This window comes from Melampsora larici-populina (assembly GCF_000204055.1).
Source record: "Melampsora larici-populina 98AG31 unplaced genomic scaffold MELLAscaffold_20, whole genome shotgun sequence".
Classification (NCBI taxonomy): Eukaryota; Fungi; Basidiomycota; class Pucciniomycetes; order Pucciniales; family Melampsoraceae; genus Melampsora; species Melampsora laricis-populina.
Genome location: NW_006768784.1, coordinates 943,296 through 963,878, shown reverse-complemented (window position 1 = coordinate 963,878; position 20,583 = coordinate 943,296). Strand labels below are relative to the sequence as shown.

Below are 20,583 nucleotides of genomic sequence, written 5' to 3'. Positions count from 1 at the left end.
ATGTCGAGGGGAGAGCAGAGTTTCTCAGTTCACTATAGCGTCCGACGAGCCACTATTGCACTTGAGTACACAAGACCATGGCATATATGTATCCTAAACTCAAGGAAGGTATACATAGATTTAGGGGGTTCATACAACATAAGGAAGAATTGAGGGAGAGATACAACATCAGATATAGGAATCAGAACTAGAAAGCTAAAAGAGCTAGAAAGTCGAAACAAACGAGTAGGACAGGAGAGCTACAAAAACAAACACAAAAGGCAACACAAGTATAGAGTAGAGTGTACAACATAAGAGACAGACTAGTGACTGTGAGGCCACAAATTCAATTGTGCTCGATACTTGCACTTGACATCGTCTCCCATTCCTATCTAACCTACTCTTTGTGCCCCGTTGCTTGTTAGCTCTTTGTCTATGATCTTGCTCATTGCACCTTGAAGGTTTAGAAATGCGTAAAAAACAGCAAATCAGTTTTAAAGCCTCTCAATTCAAGTGGAATGAAATGCGGATGATTTGAGCAGTTTTTTTGTACAGAGCAAGACCCAGTCTCACAAGCAATAAAGGGGCTGATAACGCTACCATATGAGCATGATGAAAGGCAATTGATGAGTGATGTTCATTGAATAGTCCTTCATGGTATACTACATACGCACAGGAAGTAAAGATGAAGATATCTGTCAGCTTCAGCAATACATGGGAGGATATGGGAGGTGAGGGTTAGATCCCAAAGAGCAGCCACTGGAAGGTGGTCCAATGTCACATTGTATTTCAGTACTCGGAAGCTTGTGACTTTTTCCGAAAGGTTCCAACTAGCCGTACGTTCCGATTGAAGTATGCTTCTTCCCGTAGCTCTTTGATTGGGTTGTAGAGCTCTTTGATTTTGTTGTTGAATCCATTCATCATCTTGGTCATGATTTGAGTTAGACCATTTGATTGAGCTTCCTAATGATAGGGACCTTAGTTCGCTCATCATAGAATCTGTTTCATTCAACGTAGGATGGTCCAATTTTTTGGAGGGGGAGTTCGGATTGCGTTCACCGGTATCCGACGGTTGTTAATGAGGCATAGAGAAGGGGATTTGATGATTAAATGAAGAATGAGGTGAAATATGGGTGATTGAGCGATTGGGTGATATTTTGAGCTTCAGAGACGGAAGTTGCTATTATGGGTATGTGTCCCTTACTTGAGGAGCCAATGTCTGTGCAGTAATGGGGCCGGTCCGGGCGCGAAAGAACTTGGGCGCCCTTTTATTTGTTTTAATAAAGTTTTGTTGCCCCATCAAGGATGGAAGGGCACCAAACAGGTCAATTAAGAATTAATCAGGGGCTCTATTTGCGAGTTTGCGCCCTCTTAGAGAGCCCTTGAGGAGCCCCCAAGGTCCGACTGTGCGAAATATAGGCTGAAAATAGTCGGGTGTCAGCGGGTCACACGGGTTTTGGTGAAAACCCGGGGGGCTCCGGATATCAGCCGAGGGGGCGCTAAATAGTGGGATCCTTTCTATATATATTTAAAATGAAATTCACATAGGTATTCAAATCAATCGAATCATGTCGATATTCACAGATGGTGGAGCAACAAATGAAAAAGCAGTGCAACTGGTGAAGGAGCTATGGGCTAGCTTGTCACAGGACGAGAAGGATGCGTTTATTCCAAAGGATTCTGATGTTGACAAATCAGACAACCTTGATGAAGGTGTTGATCTCGAAGGTCATGATGATTATGGCATCAATCCTGAAGAGATACCAGACAATTGACCCACTCAAACTGGCCTAGTCAAATTTGTTCGTGGATCAAACGATGAAGTTGTTTGTCAGGCTGGCTTGCGGACATCGGGACGCGACTTAGGGCGCTCAAGATCTAAATGTGAAGATTTTGTATCTGACTTTATTAAGAAGGTATGATTTTTCTGTTGTTTCCATGCATTGCATCATTAATAAAATTTGATGACTTGTAGGCAAACAACATGTCTCGTATTCATCCGGTTCAATTCACCATCACAGCCGTCTCAACTCACCTTTCATCAACGCACTGTTTTCAATTCATGGCCACTACACCTGGGTTGTGGGATTGGGCTGACTATGACCTCGGTTCGTCTGCAAAGCATGAAAGTACTACATCAAAGATGCAAGCATATGTTACAGGCAAGACAATTGCTGGCCTTGTACGGCCTAAAAGATCAAGTGAGTCCCACGATGTTCGATTCGATAGTTTTCTGACGGATAGTTTTCTGACATTAACACTAACACCATCTTTACAACCTACCTCCAGGGGGTCCAACAATCGAAAAAGACAAGTTGAAGGAAACGTTGAACGAGATAATTCGTATGTAACTATTAGAACCGTTGGTGCTAATGTTACAGTGGCTCACTTTGGCTTTTTCCAGGAAAATCTACCAAAAAACCGCAGGGTTGGCCGTGGTCAAATTGTGAAGGTCGACTACAAGACGAAGGGTTCAACTTACGTTACGAACCATCCGACAGCCTCTACAGATCCTGGATCACCAGACCCAACTCTGGTCTTACCGAAGAGATGGCTCGAAGAGTCAACATTGACATCCAAACGAACCCCATCTCCCTCATCCCAATCGAGGACTTTGATTTTGACAAGTATAGGGTCAAGGGTAAGAAGCGAAGGATGTCTCCCGAGATGGAAGAAGCCGTACGCACAGGGGATAATGAGGATGAAAGTGACTCAATAGGGATCTGATAGTTATTTTTCCTTACTTCCTTGTCTCGCATGTTTCCAATTTCAGGTTGTGGGACTATAATTTTTTTTTGCTGTTTCCAATCACCTTTAATGATCACAACTTATTGAGAAGCACACTTACTTCGAGTTGTTAATAAAATTGAATTCACAACAACACTGTTTTTCGTGTCGACTTCAAGTTTGATTTTTTGTTTTGTTTTTTGTTTTCATTTCAATCGGAAAACGTTCATCGAATGGTTTTTTTCATTTCAATCGGAAATGTTTCAAGTAACTACAGTGCTATTTTTTCGTTCTGATTGGAAATCTTTCGGGCAAGACGTAACAAAACCCTGTTTGTCTACATTCCTATTTGAATCGCGAAGACATTTACATAGTAATCGTCTTCAAAAGTATATGTATAGTGGGCAAGACAAGGAAACAAACTCATCCTTTAAGGATGTTGATCATCTTGAATTGAGCACAAGTTCTTTGTGCATGTCTTTCTTCTTTGTGTTTCCCAATGAAAAGTAGAAATATTTTGAATCACGAGTTATCGGTGCTAAGGGAGTAAAAGATTTAGGGGCTCAGCCTGGCTCAGCATGCTGCTTTCTGGCGGTGAACAGGCCACAGCGACTGATACCGCTAGGGCTTCTTAAGCCCGATTTGGCCGAGTTCGGGTCATGATATTGAAATTTTTTTTTTGTGAAGTTGGCGCCTGTATCAAGGCCAAATCTCAAGTGCTCTCTGAGATTAGCTGAGAACGCGGGGACTCGACTACGAGTCGCTTTTAAAACTTCCCTCGACTCGACTACAAGTCGAAGAAAGAAGGGTTCCGCGGTGAACGTCACTCCGTCAGCAAACGATGCGCCTGTCATTGTCAACGTTAGTATAAAGCTCGTCTGACCAATCATTCACACTGGGCAAATGTAGTATTTTTCCCAAGTGAAAAATGATTGACCTGAAGGACAAACAAAATTGAAAAAGGTGGAATTCTGCATTCATTCTTCATGTGCATTAACACTGCATTTTTCTGCATTGATGCTGCATTTTTTTTCATTAATGGTGCATTAATGGTGCATTTTTATGCATTAACATAGCATTTTTAATCATTTTTGACATTAATTCTAATCATTTTGCATAGCCGAAAAATACTACATCTGTGCAGTGTCAGTGATTGTCGCGATTCTCTCACCATAATCAACTTCTTAGTCTTATACTTCATCATATACACCGTCTATAAACTTATAATCTGCCTATACGTCATGATACCCAATTTCCTTACCTCACGCGCCGATTTCATTCAAGTTCAGTATGTAGGTCAGGCTGGATCCAACGTCAGTCGCTTTGCTACTGGACCCCGTATATTCCACTGACTCTTCAACTGCAGATCCCCGACGACCTCGCAAATGACAAGGGCTTTATTTTCACTCGCGGTTCCATCTCGACCTCGGGTCTCTCAACCGAAGATCCCTTCCTCACACCCGTTTGTCTCGCTAGGGCAGGCTCCGCTACCTCGCTACTCAAACCTGGACACATCTACGTCATGACTTGCAAATTCATTGGTTCCAACACCTATCGAGAAGATCATCTTCATTTTCACCCTGACGACGCAATAGACCTCGGACCGTTGAATACGTTGTCACTCGAATTTGTCGCAGCAGTCATCGATCGTGTCTCTATGATTGCTTGTGGAACCATCCAACGTACCGAGTACGTTCGACTCAACCCTCACGATAGGACTACGACCATAGTCATCACGCTGAGTAGCGTCGACGAAGATCCCATTGTAAGCAATCACAAGAACTCACTCCATTCCAACAGGTGTATTAATCCCACGTTACTTTCCGCAACACTGCAGACCAACAGCTTGGTCATATGCCGCACACGACATTACCTGCCAAAAGCTCTACAAGACAACCACGACGTCAGTCTCCTCGTGCCAGGTGCACAGGTCACCATTACCGGTGTCATTAAAGACTATAATGAGCCGAGTCATTTATGGGAAACTGAAGTATGTTCTGCACAGGCACCTACCGATTAACGTACGCCTAAACTGACCAGGTGACTCACGCAGGCACAGCATGTCCAAATTTCTTCCAAAGCGCCGCCTCCAGTACTTTGCAACCGTACGGACGTCCCATTTGGGCGCACACCTCCCGAAACCTCAGCCAACATCCCAGCTGCAATGAGCCGCCCAATCTCAGGAGCCGTTGGTTGTTGGTCTGATTTTTATAGCTTCTCTGACAGGCCGGCCGCCGGCTCCGACGTTGAAGACTATGCTTCTATCACTGTGTCCTGCGAGGGTGTGGAGTTGGAATCTTCTGATGTTTTTTCCAGCCCCACTCGACGTTTGCACGTACATCCCGTTGACACATCAAGCAAACCGAAGCGTCCGCGCTTGCAATAGATATTACCATGCCTTACGATGACGTTTTAAGTGTATTTTCATAGATTGTAGATATTGTAATTATATGTCATAGCTGTGTATCAACAGAACCTGATCGAAAAATCTAATCTGTCGTGCTCCAACGTTTGCAGGTCGTGCCACAACCAACGAACAGGCACATCCAGACGCACGGCCTCTGCAGCTCGCAGCCTGATCCAAATTCCCAGTCCGCACCAACGAGTTCGATGTGATGATTAATCAATGAACATGTCTTGATCACGCAAACTCTGAATAATAACCTCCTATTTTGTCAATTGCTTTGAACTACTCTTCATTGTACACCAACTATCGTGACAAACTATCCCATCACACGTCATTTACATTCTATGCTCACCTTGCCAACACTGCTCCTTCACTATTTTCTCTGTGGCGCTACCTTGACCCCGTCACACAAGTTAACGCCTTTCCTTAACCACCGCTTTCCCATAGCAAAACAAGCATCTTATTGCGCACGAAAACATTATATCGCAGGGTATCCATTCGGGCCCAGTCACATCACAATGCCACTGGCACCCATGATCAATTATAATCCTCAGCCTGGTCGCCACGCCAACGCAGGCCCTGCGATACGTCAGCCACACGAGGCTGATGAGGTTTCTCTCCTCGCACGATTCTCGACAGAACTCCCGCACCGCCTTGGAGCAATGGACGATCAGTGCTCTTTTTGCAAAGCTTTGCATTGGAAAGAAGAGAGACCAGTCTCCGCGAACAAAACTAATCCACACGCGTATTCTGAATGCTGTCAAGGCGGTACGATCACACTTCCAGTCGACTATGAGGGGGACCACATTACTGCGCCCCTTTTTAAGTACCTATTAACCGCACAAGACGAAGGTGCGTCCATTTCCAATCCGTCAGTGTGATTGAACATCTGACTTACCTCTGCACTTCATCCAGCCACTCAGAACTTTGAACGCCTCATCCGGATGTATAATAATGCTTTTTCATTCACCTCTATGCGCGCAAAAGTCGACATCCCCGGGATAGAGTAAATGGGAGTGTCGGGAGGCGTAGGTTTTGGGTTGTACGGTTTTTCCGTAGCTGGAGTGGGGGTAGAACGGGAGTGTGGAAGGTTCGCAAAGAGTACCTCATCCACCGTATAACGGTCAGCCTCCTCAACAGATCGTCGTTGGTATTGCGTCGAAGAACTCTGTTGCCGGATGATAGATTCCGGGTCGTCCACTCTATCTAGGAGTGTTCGATTCAAGCTTCGAGTTGAGCGGGATTCGGGTGGTGAGCTCATAAACAGTATGAACTATGAACAAGGTTTGTAATCTTGCAGATTCGGTGAAAATCCTGCAGATCCGGGTTGTTGAATGTGAATCTTTTGAATGAAAAAACGGTCGATATGCGGGTATAGTTCGAGAAAAAAAAAGTGTAAAGGATCTATAGTTATCCTCACTGCGGGGAAATGATCTTTCAACGAACGGGACGGGAAGCTCAAAATAGAGAGCTGAGGGAAGTTTTTCTAGAACTAATGTGTACTTTAAATTCCTAGCTCCAAAAGGATGATAATCAAAACATTAGTTTAGATTCCCTCTAAGGGATTACATCTGAGTATATGAAAGAAATATAATAAGAGATAGTTTTATAAGAAGAAATAATGAAAGACTCACCTAGCTCCAAAAGGATGATAATCAAAACATTAGTTTAGATTCCCTAAGGAGCCAGGAGCGTGCGTGTCGACAGTTTGAATAAGTATGAAAAGTTGAGTTTGGGTATAAGGCTAACTCTATGCTTGTAATGAGATATGTTTTGTAATGCTGTCGGGAGATAGCGTTACACCTATCTTGCCCTCCGCTACCCGTTTCTCTTACCTTTTGGTACAAAGGGTTTTGATATGAATTACCGTGTACCTGGCTCTACGCGTAAGTCTATCACCGTGCAATATGAATACCTAAATACTGATGTCAGTTAAAATAGGCCGCGGTGGTAAAGTCACAAACCTCGAATGGTTTGCGCGAATACTGTTTGATCGGCCTGATACGTTCTCTGCTATTCTCCCAGCTGGTAGGCTGCTTCAAGAAGTTATGGTTGATATGTACGTATGCGTCGAGCATTGGCGGCTGCAATACATTCGCAACAACCAAGTGAGGCTTCGAGCTGCTATCTATAGCGGCGTTGTCGAGGCGCTTGGTCGTAATGATTTGATACCAAGCAAATCGGTAATCCTACCATCTTCTTTCGTTGGAGGACCGCGCTCAATGACCGAATTGTATCACGACGCGATGGCTTTGAGACAGGAGCTCGGTGAACCAGGTTATTTCATTACCATGACTACAAACCCTCAGTGGCCTGAAATAACGAGGGAGTTGAAACCCGGCGAAACATCACAAGATCGGCCGGACCTAATAGCACACGTTTTCAATCTGAAGTTTCAGGAATTATTGCTCGACTTGACAAAACGTAAACGATTCGGCGAATGTTCGGCCTATGTCTACACAATCGAATTCCAGAAACGATCATTGCCACATGCCCATTTGATTCTGATGATGAGCAAGGAGCATAGACTACGAAGCGCCGACAAGATCAACATGCAAATCAGTGCTGACATCCCTTGCCCGAAACAAAATCCCATGTTACACGACTTAGTAGGCAGACACATGTTACACGGACCCTGCAAAGGTCGACCATGTTGGAAAAACAATTCATGCAAGTACGGTTATCCCCGTCTGAACTCAGAAGTTACGCAAGTTTTAGAGAACGCATACCCACTATACAAACGACCAGCCTCTGCGCGAACAATAACTTACAAAGGACATGTTTGCACAAGCCAAGATGTTGTGCCCTACAACCCTTACCTTCTACTACGTTTCAAGTGTCATATCAATGTCAAGATTCCAGTTAGCACTAAATCTGTCAAATACCTCTATACGTATATTGCTAAGGGTCACGACAGGTCGGCAACATCTTTCACTTCTGCCGACGAGGTCATGGGCCACGTCGACGGACGCTACGTTAGCGCTTCAGAAGGTAAGCCTGCTGCCCAAAAAACGCAAGATCAATACTAACATTGTGAATTAGCTTGCTGGCGTTTGTTCAAATTCCCAATGTTGGGTAGATATCCTGCCGTACAGCGACTCGCTTTGCATTTGGAAGACGCGCAATCCGTTACATGGCGCGACGAAGAATCTCTCGAGGAGAATTTGGAAAGTGGACGTGCGGGACGCACAACCCTCACGGAGTTTTTCCAATTGAACGCCGAAAACCACGTAACGAGTACATTCAAAGTGCCAATCTCAAGCCTTTTATATCGTGATATGCCCGCACATTTCACTTGGGACGAGAAGCGTAATCGATGGAAAGACAGAGCCTACAAGCGTAATCGATGGAAAGACAGAGCCTACAAGCGTAATTGATGGAAAGACAGAGCCTACAATACGAACACGATATCTCGCACCTATTTTGCGTCGATCTATTGCGGCGAACGCTACTATTTGAGACTTCTCCTCGCCAACGTGCGCGGCTCTAAGAGCTTCGTTGACATCAGAACCGTCAATGGAGTTATATGTCCGTCTTATCGACGAGCTTTCCACGAACTGGGCCTGTTGCTGGGCGACGAGCATTATGCAGCTTCAATGACTGAGGCCGCCTCTTGGCAAACGGGCGTGCAACTCCGGAATTATTTCGCCCTACTCTTAAAGCATTCCCCGCCCGCAAATCCATTTGCCCTTTGGCTTGCCCATAAGCATGACTTGCGTGATGACTGCAAACGTGATATCAAACGTGAAAATCCGGATTTGCAAGTCGACGTCAAGACGGTTGAAGCGCTCGGATTACACCGCCTGCGCCGATGTCTAGCCGAAATGGACATCACTCTGGATGACGCAGGTACTCCCGCAGAAGACTTAGAACGACTTCAATATCTTGGGCCTCTTTACAAGCCGAGAGAGGGCGATGAAGACGACACAGAAGCTAGCGCGAGGTATCTTGATGATGCGATACCGAAACTTAATCGAGAACAGCTTAATGTTTATACTGCGGTTACTGAATGCCTCGCCCGGAGAGAGGGAGGTTTGTTCTATCTTGACGGTCCGGGTGGTACTGGCAAGACGTATGTCATGAATGCTGTACTCCATAAGGCAAACCTAGAAGGTATTTCCTACGTATCTGTCGCGTCTTCCGGCGTCGCGGCGTTGTTGTTGTTAAAAGGAGAGACCGCACACTCTGCATTGAAAGTCCCAATCCATAACGACGAATTCACGACCTGTAATTTCAGCCCAATGGATAAAGCTGGACGACGACTTAAGACGGCCACTTTGCTGGTCTGGGACGAAATTGCTATGCAAAATAAATCTGTCATCCATTGCGTCGACCGGAGTTTGCGAGATCTACGAGGTAGTACAGCGCCATTCGGAGGGATGGTTGTACTATTTGGTCGTGATTTTCGTCAAACTATGCCAGTCATCCCACAATCGTCAATGTCACAACAAGCCAATGCGTCTTTGAAAATGTCGCACTTGTGGCCCAAGATAGAGAAGTATGCGCTTCACGTGAACCTCCGGATGCGACGCGTTGACAGTCAATCGCCCCAAGAAGCCGAAGCTAATGCGGCATTTGGTGTATGGTTACTCGCCCTTGGGAACGGCGAGCTGCAAGATGAGGATTTTGGACTAATTGACATTGGTATCTGCAATGTGTCAAGCATGCGATCCGATGTCGAGTTTGATCAACAGGCTGTCCGTGAACAGTACGATAATGTTGACGCGTTAGTTGTGCAAGAGAACTGGCAGAGGTTGGGCGAATTCTATTCCGACAGATGCATATTAACGCCCTTGAACGTGGACGTGAATGCGATCAATGACCAAGTTCTTAACGACATGTCAAGCAAGCAGAGCGAATACCATGCTTTTAACATTCCAGAAGAAGAACACGACGAAATGGTATCTCCCGAAATCCTCAACTCGTGCGAGATAGCATCATTTCCAAAGAATGTCCTCCAGATAAAACCGGGGGTTCCACTGATGTTGCTTCGCAATCTCAACCTCGCACAAGGATTATGCAATGGCACACGCTTAATTGTGACAAAATGCGGTACTAATGCTTTGCGATGCAGGATCGTTTTGGGACGACAAAAGGGAAAAATGGTTATGCTGCCGAAAATCAAGACCCTGCACACCGCTGACAATATCATGCCACTATCCCACTGCCAGCATTAAAGAGGTTCCTTGATGGGAATCAGCACTAGGCTGGGAACATTTTTGAGAGTAGAATAGGTCATGAAGCCATCACACAGTGGCCATCTGAGCAATAAAGTATATGTTACATATGTGCAAACATCTGAGTGAATACTTAGCTGTCATCTACATATAGCTCCGCTCAGTTACCTGCTCATCTGGTTGAGAAATTCACATGTAATATGTTCTGTAACTTTGTTACAATTGCAACAAACAGCCCAAAAGATTGACTACATATATCACCATGGCTACTGAGGAAATACTTATGAAGATATTTAGCAGTAACAAATGGGGCATTTGGTTCCTGGGACCCATATTCCCACCCGGGAATCTCTTTAATGCTGGCAGTGTCCTTCTATCGACACCAATTCCCTGTGTCACTAGCGTTCGCCATGACAGTCAATAAAGCTCAAGATCAAAGTGTCAATCGTGTCATGGTATCATTGCTGAACGACGTCTTTGCACACGGTCAGTTATACGTAGCCTTGTCCCGCTGCACGTCTGCTGGAAACGTCCGAGTCACAATGAGGCAGCGCGGGGGCGAGTCTGCCTTAAATATCGTTCACAGAGAGTTTTTATCTGTCTAATTATTGATGTGTCGTTGTCATCGTATTGGGTCATGTCTCTGAGTTACTACCTTACGAGACCATTGTAATGCATGTACAATCATGTTCTTTGTCTGTGTCACCTCAGCCCAGATGCTCATATCGACCGACAGTCTTTGTACCGTCATACGTATGACGGACATGTTATTTTAGATAGCCAGAGTAATTATGACGGTGTTGCCATATCAGCTGCTTGGGGGCAAGCACGAAGATGAGCGCAGAGAAGTGTATTATTCCAACCCAGGCCAGCGTTGCTGTGGCCAGGGCAGACGTATTGGCGTCAATGGGCCCGTAGTGACGGTTATCTGTTTGGGCAAGTGGCGCTTAGGTACGGGAAAATGACGCGCATCGCCACCAAATTACAAGAGGACGGTATGGCATTGGAGATTAACTGCATGCAGCGCGCAAGCTCAGCAGTGCCAACGGAATAGGTTAACTGGATTTGTAACTCTGGATTGTTGTAAATGATTGGGCCAACCGGCCTGGTCGAAGCCGAGGTTAACCAAGACGCAGATAATAATCAACGAACGAAATAGCTGGACAAACGTATGAGTGTACGTGAACACAATATTCGCAACGTATAAGATGTCGTAGCTGCCACTCCACGGGCACCCAAAAAAAGTAGCCAACAAATTTCGTCAATTGTCACCTCCAGGCTGCAACCAATACACAGAATCTGCAGAACCAAACTACCAATCCAACTATTAAATTGTTTTCCTACATCTGATCATGAAATATCACCCTATGGCAAGGTTTCCATTGCGCTTTAGTAGCATTTTCTGGACTAGGCATGATGTACGTCGTCTTTTTCAATGCCTCATTCAAAGAGCTGACGACTCTATTATAGGTTGAACACGACGAGAGCGAGGTATTCAAGTGCTTCGAATCCAATGTCATAATCGTGGCCGATGACGCTGAAGGCGTCCCATTGATGATCGCGGCAAAGAAGCACGAAACAATTTTGCGACGGGGACGTGCTTACAGGATTGAGGGCCAGGTCGCTGCAGGTGGCCGCAACAGCATTTCTACGGTCTTCGAGGACGTGGTCAACACTATCGCTATAGATCAAGCAGAAGTCCGTGTCAACGCCTTGGTTAACAAAGTCTCAGCTCACGGCGTTGGTCAGATTGTCGACTGGGATCTTCGCTCAGCATCGGAAGAAGGATGCTACAACGAAGTTATTAAAGTTTTACACTGGTGCACAGGTTCAAGTGTAAGTCTGTGGTGGCTCTGGTAATGCCTAACATACGACTGAATATCTTGTGCGATTATCAGGGAGAACGTGTGGAGTTTCATGCAAATTGGCTGATCAATGCGCAGGTCGCAGAAAGCATATCAGGCGATGCACTGTGCGCAGGCAATGTCATAGGGTTACGTGGCAATGTGACTGGTTTTCTATCAAGAGACAATACTTGGGAAATTCAAGTAAGTCGTTGCAACTGTATCCTTCGACTTGCGGATGTTGACGCTTCTGCGTTCGCAGGTGACCGAGATTCTATTGGTCCAGTGTGAACTGAAACGCAGACAGAGCAGACGCCAACAGGGCTTGAGTCCAGCCACGTCGGAGTAAATGGGCTATGCACTATGAGATATCAAAGCCTCATTCATTGAGTCAGGGTCCTGGGAGGTGATGGAATGGGGGTCACGGGTGTTATGCTCTGCGCTGGCGCGCTCCTCTTCCTATGTGGAATTACTCACACATATCATGTAAAAATTGTAGAAATACACTGTGATGATAATGAATAAAAATTTATTGACGGTCAACGTACATGACTTCCTTACGACTATCTATGCTTCGTGGTAAGGTAGTGTTGGTAGGGAGGGCGTGGAGGTAGCCGGGTGTCAGCCCTGAGTACATAAACATGTACCCAAAACTAACTTATAATATAGAACTTTCCCATATAAATTTGATTACATGTACATACAGCTTATAAAACACATTTAACATGTAATAAAACATATACAGACATTAATTACATATACATATACACTTAAAATCATATGTAATATGTAATAAAACATCATTTTCACCTCATAACTCAGTGTCAAGAGTTAAAATGCTTATACTACATAATTTACATAACATGTATATGTAAGTATGTAGTGTTTGTAATAATCATAACTAATAGTACTAATTAAACCCTAAACCAAGGTAGTGATGTAAACAAATATCACTACAGTTAGGTTTGGAGAGGAGAGTATATAAACTCCTCCTCTCTCAGCCTTCAGAGATTTCCCCCCAAGCAATTATCACACCATACTTTTAAAGAACAGCATTAAAGTTCTATTGAAGTAACATCAAGAGTCTTATAAATATAAGACTAGTGATAACTTCATAACTTTAATCAGCTTCCTGACTAAAAGTAAGTAGTAATCTCTTCACTTTGTCTGGGTCCTCTACTTTCCCTAAGTAGAAATCTTTCAGGTTAGTGACCTTCCAATTAACTTCAGGTTGGTTACCTTTTGAACAACCACAGGTTAGTGACCTACATCAACTCACAGGTTAGTGCACCTTTTGAACAACTACAGGTTAGTGACCTATATCAACTCACAGGTTAGTGCACCTTTTGAACAACTACAGGTTAGTGACCTATATCAACTCACAGGTTAGTGCACCTTTTGAACAACTACAAGTTGGTGACTTTAGAATAACCAGATTAGTGACCTTCACCTCACTCTTTAATCTGTTACCATAAGGATTAAAGTAGAGCCTTGGACCCAGCTCTTTTATTTCATAATAATTATGAATTATAATTCAAACCTCCTTTTTAAGGAGTCATCTAACTGTAGTCTGTCTGGATTTATCCAAACAGACTGTTAGTCCCTTTTCCTTTCTTGCTTTTGTTTTTATTCTCATTGTATTTAGAAACTTATCTTTGAAATACAACTACTTTAAATCAAAAGAACCCACCTTATCTTCCATTAGTGAGCTTAGAGTACTCTAAAAGAATACCCTACCCTCACACCGGGCGAACGGCTACACATCTGCAATGCGGATATGGACGGCCTGCTCGATCGTCAGCGTCGTGGTGCATTGCTATTTACAATACGAGACGAACTGTGATGACACAGGTATCACGTCCCTCGCGAAAGCCACGAACGCGACCGTCGATTTGAACCTTAGTACCAACCAATGAGTGAGCATCGATATCACGAAGACATGGTTTGTCGCAGAGGTATTTGGCGACGAAGGAACCGACACAAAGTCCCTATGGTAGCGCAGCATTAGTACCTGAGGTTGAGCAATCCAACAAGAAGAGCTCACGGATGGATCCCAATCCTCATGTTTGACTATCAACGACGTGTTTTGCCAGGCCTCGCGATATGTTTCTGATTCTACTTGGCCCCAAGACCTGACGTTTATGTCGTTCGCGAAATCGGGAGCACGAGGGTACAAGACGGGGCTTGGCGGTAAGGTTAAGTAGTCGGGGAACAGTACGGGGGGGTACTGATGAAAGCGGTTGAGCACTGTCCCGCTGACGCGAAATAAGACGCCGGAAGACAGTGCGTGGGTAAACATGTCGTCGGCAATTAAGATAGTTTTCGGCAAAAAAGAATCGTCGGTTACTAGGATGGTCGCACTGAAATATCGAAGCGGGTTTATCGCATCCATACGAGTAGGTATCTACACAAAAACGAGTCAGAAGGATTATCATTAGGTGGGAAAAGTCGACAAACCAAGTTATCTAAACGGAATACGCCTGTCATATGAAGAGCACCGATCATCATGGGAACTTGAGAGGACATTGTTACAGAGGTCATTGAAATGTTACGACGAATGGGCGTGATAGAATCTATTTATTCAGCCGATATGCGGAGGTGAAGCTTTGTGGCTCGTAGTGAAATTGGTAAAACCTACACATTCACACCGGCGCGTCATGCAATGTTCAATCGCGAAACCGGGCAATCATGCCAAGTTTGCTTGAATCGGCGTTTGGTTCTGCGGTGCAACTGTGCATGGAAGTCAAGTACGAAGACAATACTCACAGACAAGCGATATATGACTGCATCCACGGCGTTGTTGCGATTAATACAAACGATAGCAAGACATCTGACAACAAATATCGCGGTGGGGACCATCTGGTAATAACTTAGACAAGTGATGAATGTAGCTGTGACATCGTAACAAGTAACACGTGACACAAGCCGAGATACAAGCTATGTGGCGGCTGGGCGCCAAAGACCTAGTCATGAATAAGAAGAACTATCCCTCCATGCGGTAATCGTCCGCTTGCGGACCATCTGTTACCTTGTTTAAAAATCATCATTCAGATCTTTCTTACTTGTTAGCATTTCACTTCTGGTTCATAGTTATCAATTCTTACGTGTTTACACTGTACAAATTGAAAACCTGTTATTGAACTTCACTCGTCGCATTACTTCGCTCCTCGTATTCGCACCCGTGCCCATACTTTGAATTGCCATCTTCCTGTCTCGCTTGAACCTAAGACCTTTAGCAGGTCTTATCTTTTTTCCTCTTTCCCTACGTTAAAGCTCGCCCCTAGACAACAAACCTGAATACTCAACGTGGGTAGTTTTCGTCCCCGTTACAGACGCACCTTGGTTCTTGCTCTTCCTCGAGTTTTCTGCCGAATATGTTACAATCTTTTTTGAAGATATCAACTTCACTGTTGTCCCTGTGGATTTATAGTTCAAATGTGGCGACTGTAGCTAGTCAAAATGTCGAATGTAACGTAGGATTTTCACTAAAGTCGGGTGGTAAAGGAGGTACGTGATTCTATTTCGGTCTTTGTGACCTTATGACTCCGACGACGAGCACACACCCAGTCTTACGGAGACCTAATTTTTGATTGCTCACATTAAAAGTATGCAAGCATCTTGGATCATCTAGCATTGATACATATCACTGTCCTTATTCAAGGTGCTGGTGTCAAAGTGAGTAATATCTGAAGTAAATCATCATCTCCTTGTCGGACAGCTCATTTTTGGACATCTTTCATTTACATGTGTACTGGAAGATCATCAGTGGATTCCAATTTCTGCATGCCGCCTGCGAGGATCTGGAGTTCCTGGCACAAGTTCTCAACAATGTGCAACATATGATCTCGTGGCAGGCAATAGTTTCAGTCAGTATCCTGAGTCTTAAGCCTTCCAACGCTCATTGAAATGTCTGATATGAACTTTATTCTTGGTGACTGAATGGTTAATTTGTAGATTGTAAAAACCCCGGAGGTATAGCTTATACATGCCATCCTGAACGTTATCCTCCCGTCATGAGTCAGTTTTATTTCCTCTTTGATCAATGACAAAAGCTTACTTGACTGAAAAGATTTTGTTGCCTGCTAGTATGTGACACTTGCACATGGGTACCAGACTCGTAACACTCAATACTTCTTCTTAGCTGCTTAGTGTAATGTTTGTAATGTTCATTAATTTATAGTACTAGTCAAATTGGGCGGCGGGCGCCGCAGTCATAATATGGGCTCCACCTGCTCCACTGAACTCAATCCACATAGGCAACTGGAGCCTATGATTCATCAAAGATCAATCAAGCAGGAAGGCTTAGTCAGCAGTTGTTTGAATGTACATGCAGCAGAGTGTATGTAACACATCATTAGCCCAAGTATATTACACAGTTAAGGAAACTAAAAATATGTCAGAGCAATTTGAGGGAGAACTGTTAGATTGTTGCTGCAGGCAGCAGACAACAGGAAAGGAATGTGACAGGGTGGGATATTGAGGCCATGTTTCTTGAAATATCCAATTGTGGTAAGATCATGGATTGGTAGGAATGATGGTGATTTTGGAGAAGATCAATCAGGTAATACCACATACCCTTGGAGTATGGTGAAGATATCATTGCCCTAAGTCTAGCCCCCTAAGCCTAACCCCTAACCCCCATAATGGCCTCAATATGATACATCAAGCATCATTTTGTCTCATTGACAGATACTTGTTTTGTGTTGTCTCTGAATATATGATCCTTTTTTAACTTGAAATATCTTCAGTATTCTAACTTTTTTACAATACGTTTGTCAATATTGCAAGCATGTAGCTGTCAACTCTCATTCTCCTAATGCCACAAAATATACCACTGCAATCATTTTCCTGCCAGTCTGTAGCACAGTATAGCAATTTAGCATTGGGAGCTGCACTGATAATTACTTGGCACCTACACTTCAAGGCCCCTGGTATGAGCAAATAACCACACTTGTTGTCCATAATTCCCCCAAACAATGTAACTCACACTCATCCTCAAGCCTAAATTGTGGCCCAGTGTGACTTTGCAAAAAAAGTAGTTCTGAAACTCTTCCTACCACTTGCTAGTCAGTGCAAGGGCATCTGACAATCAATTACCATTATAGTATAGAATAATCATGTTTAAATAAAGAACATAGTAGGTTGTCAGACTAAGAAGGACTTAGATCACCCACTATGTGAACTAACCTCATCATGAATTGCGCACAGAAAGCCAAAATTCACCAAGCTCCTTTTTATGGGAAGAACATCAATTCCTCTTGATTATGTCTTTACCAAATGACTGTTCAGATCTTCCTACACTTCCATCAAGACTTTTGTTCTACCACAATATTCTTCACATCAACAATGAAGTTTTTTGTGAAATTTTTCTGTTTTCATGTATCACATTCAAGGTGTTTTCCAACCTATAATCATGAAAAAAAATGGTAAGCCTGAATATTCAAAGAAAAGTCATAAGCAAAAAAACATCTATTGCTATCTTGAAACCACAGATTCAGGTCCACAATCAATGTTTCCCAGTTGCTAATAGGTCAATTTTCCAATTAACAAAGAATTTTGTCTTTGAAGTAAAATATCAAGCTGGATTTTTTTGGATTCAAAAAAGAATGTAAATTTCTCCATTTCTTGCCACTATAAATCAAGATCTTTCAAAAAATCAACAAAGCTCCCTATCTAAAACAATCTGATTTCTTGGCCTCAGCAAACTGCCATTGGGATTCAGATTGTTGGAAAAGATTTGAAGTCCTCAAACAATCCAATGATCATGTTTGAATGATCAAAGATCTCCATTTAGATGCATCAACACTTGCTTCTACCCCATCCTCCAAGGGTGAAAAAATATTTGATGTTCATACACTGCCAGCAAAGACACATCAGATCTACCTTCCCTCAGACTGTGTGTCCGAGGAATCGATCTGAGGCATACTTTGGCCACAGAGATCGCCTTGGATCAATCTCTTGGACACCACATCTAAGCCCACTACCATCTGAGGATACCTTGGATTTTCCAATCGAAGGCATCTTTGTTGGCACTGATAGCAGATCAATCTGCTGCATCATCTTCACATTGTTCCATCCCAGGAACATAATTTCATCATGGACTTTGTAATTTTGGATGAACATATAATTTTGTAATTGATTGATCTAGGGGATATCAGCTATGTTTTGAATAACCCAAAGGCTGGACAACATTGCTTTTCAACATGATAAGGATGTAGAAGGTCTTCATATATTTTGACAGAGTCCATCAAGATTGAAGAATATATCTCAACTAAATGGTTTACATTTAATTTGGCATCCATACAATTGACATTCATACTTCATTGAATTCAATTATTTCAAATGTGTGGTTTCAATCAGAAATTCAATTGATTGAAAAATGGTGAGTAAATTCAAGCAAGTCTTCCAATCTAGAATTGGAGCAGTGAAAAGATAACACTTGCAACCCAGTGTTCAAATCAATGAACGTAAGACTAAGGGCAAAAATCAACCAAGCAGAATTTGGGTGATTGACTAATTAGCACCAGTGCTAATTAGTGTAGATCTGAAATGATCAAGGATCTTTTGAGTGGTTTGGTAGTCATTACCTGAGAACAAAAAGCGGAAATATTGAAGAGAACTTGGTGAAACACAAAGATGCCTTGCCTTATCAAAGACCCTTTCAAATTGATCAGATGGGGATCAATAGGGTGTCATGATGACCTTATGCTGCTATTGCTCAGGCTGTCAAATTTGATGAATCAAGAAAAAGAAAAATCCATAGGTACAGTTAGATCAATGACAATGGATTCAAATGGCCCAATATTGGGTGGATAATTATTGAGAAACCTTTCATGAGTAAAAAGAAAAGGGTTATCTTTACAATGAGTTTTTGCAGACATAAGAAAGCCAATAAGATATCTCAGCAAAAACAAAATTGAACACACCTTCATAGATGGAGAGCTTAAAATGAACAATTTCCAGGAGTGTTGGTCGAATTTGAATTTGGAAAACTCATGTTCTCCGGTTATCTTGACATAGCTCTTCACTCAAATCCCAAAAGTGATGAATTAAGGATGATAAATGAGAATGATATATATTACTTGACTGTATGCTGAGCAATTAAGATAGTCAAAATGAGAATCAACTGAGTCAAACAGGGACATCAAAGCAACCTCTCATGATGCTGTGCTCACCCCTGTTCTACTTAGTCTCCAGAGTTATTCACTTTGAGTTGCTATACTTTACACTGGACTGACTTTAGAACCATTTCCTATGCTCTTGGGTCCCCATTGGTTTGCAACATTAAATGAATTCAAATGGCCAGCAGCAAAAATTGGTCCAATTCAAGTAGGTAAAGCTCCAACTATAAAGATCCAATCCAAGTATTTATAATTGAAATCCATTTAAAGATGTATAAAACGTAAGTTAAAAATTTAATAAAAGAAATATAAGATGTAATTGGATTCACAATAACATATAAGATATCAATTACAAAAGGACCTGAAATGATATCAAATGTAGTCGCATGACCTTTTGAAATCGATTCTTGTACAATGGGTCTATTTCTTGTTATATTTGTTTTAGCATCCATAGGTGATTCTAAGATTTGATTGAATGTATTTACAGAAGCAGAAGATAAAATAAGACTCAATGCAGTTGATGATAGAATTGTCATTCAATGGGATTGGTTTAATAGATTGGTTTTAGGGTTTGGATAAACCACTCGAAATGGTGGTTAAGACTATCAAGATAAATAATCTTGATTTTGATAATGATTGATAGATGTTCGAGTTGATTTAAAGCTTGGTTTGGTTTGTGATATAGGAAGGTTTTTTGAATGAATTCATTTCATGTTTTGTTGGATAAGGTGATATGAGTTGATGATTTCATTTTGATTTTGATTCTGATTGAATTGAAGTTGATTGATTGTGCTTGAGAGTCTGATTTGTGTGACTATGGAATAGATTAAAGTTGTTCATTTTCTGAAGAGATCGATTCTGATAACAGTTGGAATGAGAATGAACAAATTTTTGATTGGATAGTTTGAATTGATCCTGAATGAATCTATGTTGACAAAAATTATTGAATACTTCAAATTGTGAAGTGGATTGTCTTATCCTCACCAAGAGCATATACTCAAAAGTCCCTTGAAATCAGCTTGATCGTAAGAAGGTCTTGATGAGTTGAATAGAATGTCTCATTGAGTTTCAATTGTTGGCATCAAATCAAATTTTATGGTTCAGTTTTCTAAGAATCAAGCCAGTCAGAAGAACTTAGAGTCGAAAGGAGATATTGAAAAGAGAGAGGAGATACCTAAACTTGAAATGATGATTCAACCAAACAGCCATACCAAAAAAGAAGTTACCATCCACATCGATCAGGGGTAAAAGAATTGGGAAATACTTACTACATAGAATGGCACACCAGCTCAAATTTCAAAAGTCGTAAACTGTATTTACCGGTACCT

General features: G+C 42.6%; 5 protein-coding genes across 5 annotated transcripts; 3 read left to right on the top strand and 2 right to left on the bottom strand.

Annotated features, from left to right (window-relative positions):
• Positions 1-4,363: 4,363 nt before the first annotated feature.
• On the top strand, positions 4,364-5,092 carry MELLADRAFT_63571 (uncharacterized protein; the record flags this gene model as incomplete). Its single annotated transcript, XM_007410456.1, has 3 exons — positions 4,364-4,471; positions 4,544-4,696; positions 4,766-5,092. 3 exons carry the CDS (start codon positions 4,364-4,366, stop codon positions 5,090-5,092), a joined length of 588 nt encoding a protein of 195 aa, XP_007410518.1.
• Positions 5,093-11,642: 6,550 nt separating this feature from the next.
• MELLADRAFT_87389 (uncharacterized protein) lies at positions 11,643-12,483 on the top strand (the record flags this gene model as incomplete). Its single annotated transcript, XM_007410457.1, has 4 exons — positions 11,643-11,708; positions 11,761-12,126; positions 12,189-12,338; positions 12,397-12,483. 4 exons carry the CDS (start codon positions 11,643-11,645, stop codon positions 12,481-12,483), a joined length of 669 nt encoding a protein of 222 aa, XP_007410519.1.
• A 1,471-nt stretch (positions 12,484-13,954) lies between these two features.
• MELLADRAFT_106937 (uncharacterized protein) lies at positions 13,955-14,660 on the bottom strand (the record flags this gene model as incomplete). The annotated part of the gene is made up of 3 exons (XM_007410413.1): positions 13,955-14,122; positions 14,179-14,538; positions 14,592-14,660. 3 exons carry the CDS (start codon positions 14,658-14,660, stop codon positions 13,955-13,957), a joined length of 597 nt encoding a protein of 198 aa, XP_007410475.1.
• Positions 14,661-15,508: 848 nt separating this feature from the next.
• Positions 15,509-16,255, top strand: MELLADRAFT_123759 (uncharacterized protein; the record flags this gene model as incomplete). Its single annotated transcript, XM_007410458.1, has 5 exons — positions 15,509-15,641; positions 15,741-15,809; positions 15,893-16,000; positions 16,089-16,151; positions 16,221-16,255. 5 exons carry the CDS (start codon positions 15,509-15,511, stop codon positions 16,253-16,255), a joined length of 408 nt encoding a protein of 135 aa, XP_007410520.1.
• Positions 16,256-19,479: 3,224 nt separating this feature from the next.
• Positions 19,480-19,791, bottom strand: MELLADRAFT_87388 (uncharacterized protein; the record flags this gene model as incomplete). Its single annotated transcript, XM_007410412.1, has 1 exon — positions 19,480-19,791. One exon carries the CDS (start codon positions 19,789-19,791, stop codon positions 19,480-19,482), a length of 312 nt encoding a protein of 103 aa, XP_007410474.1.
• Positions 19,792-20,583: the final 792 nt, after the last annotated feature.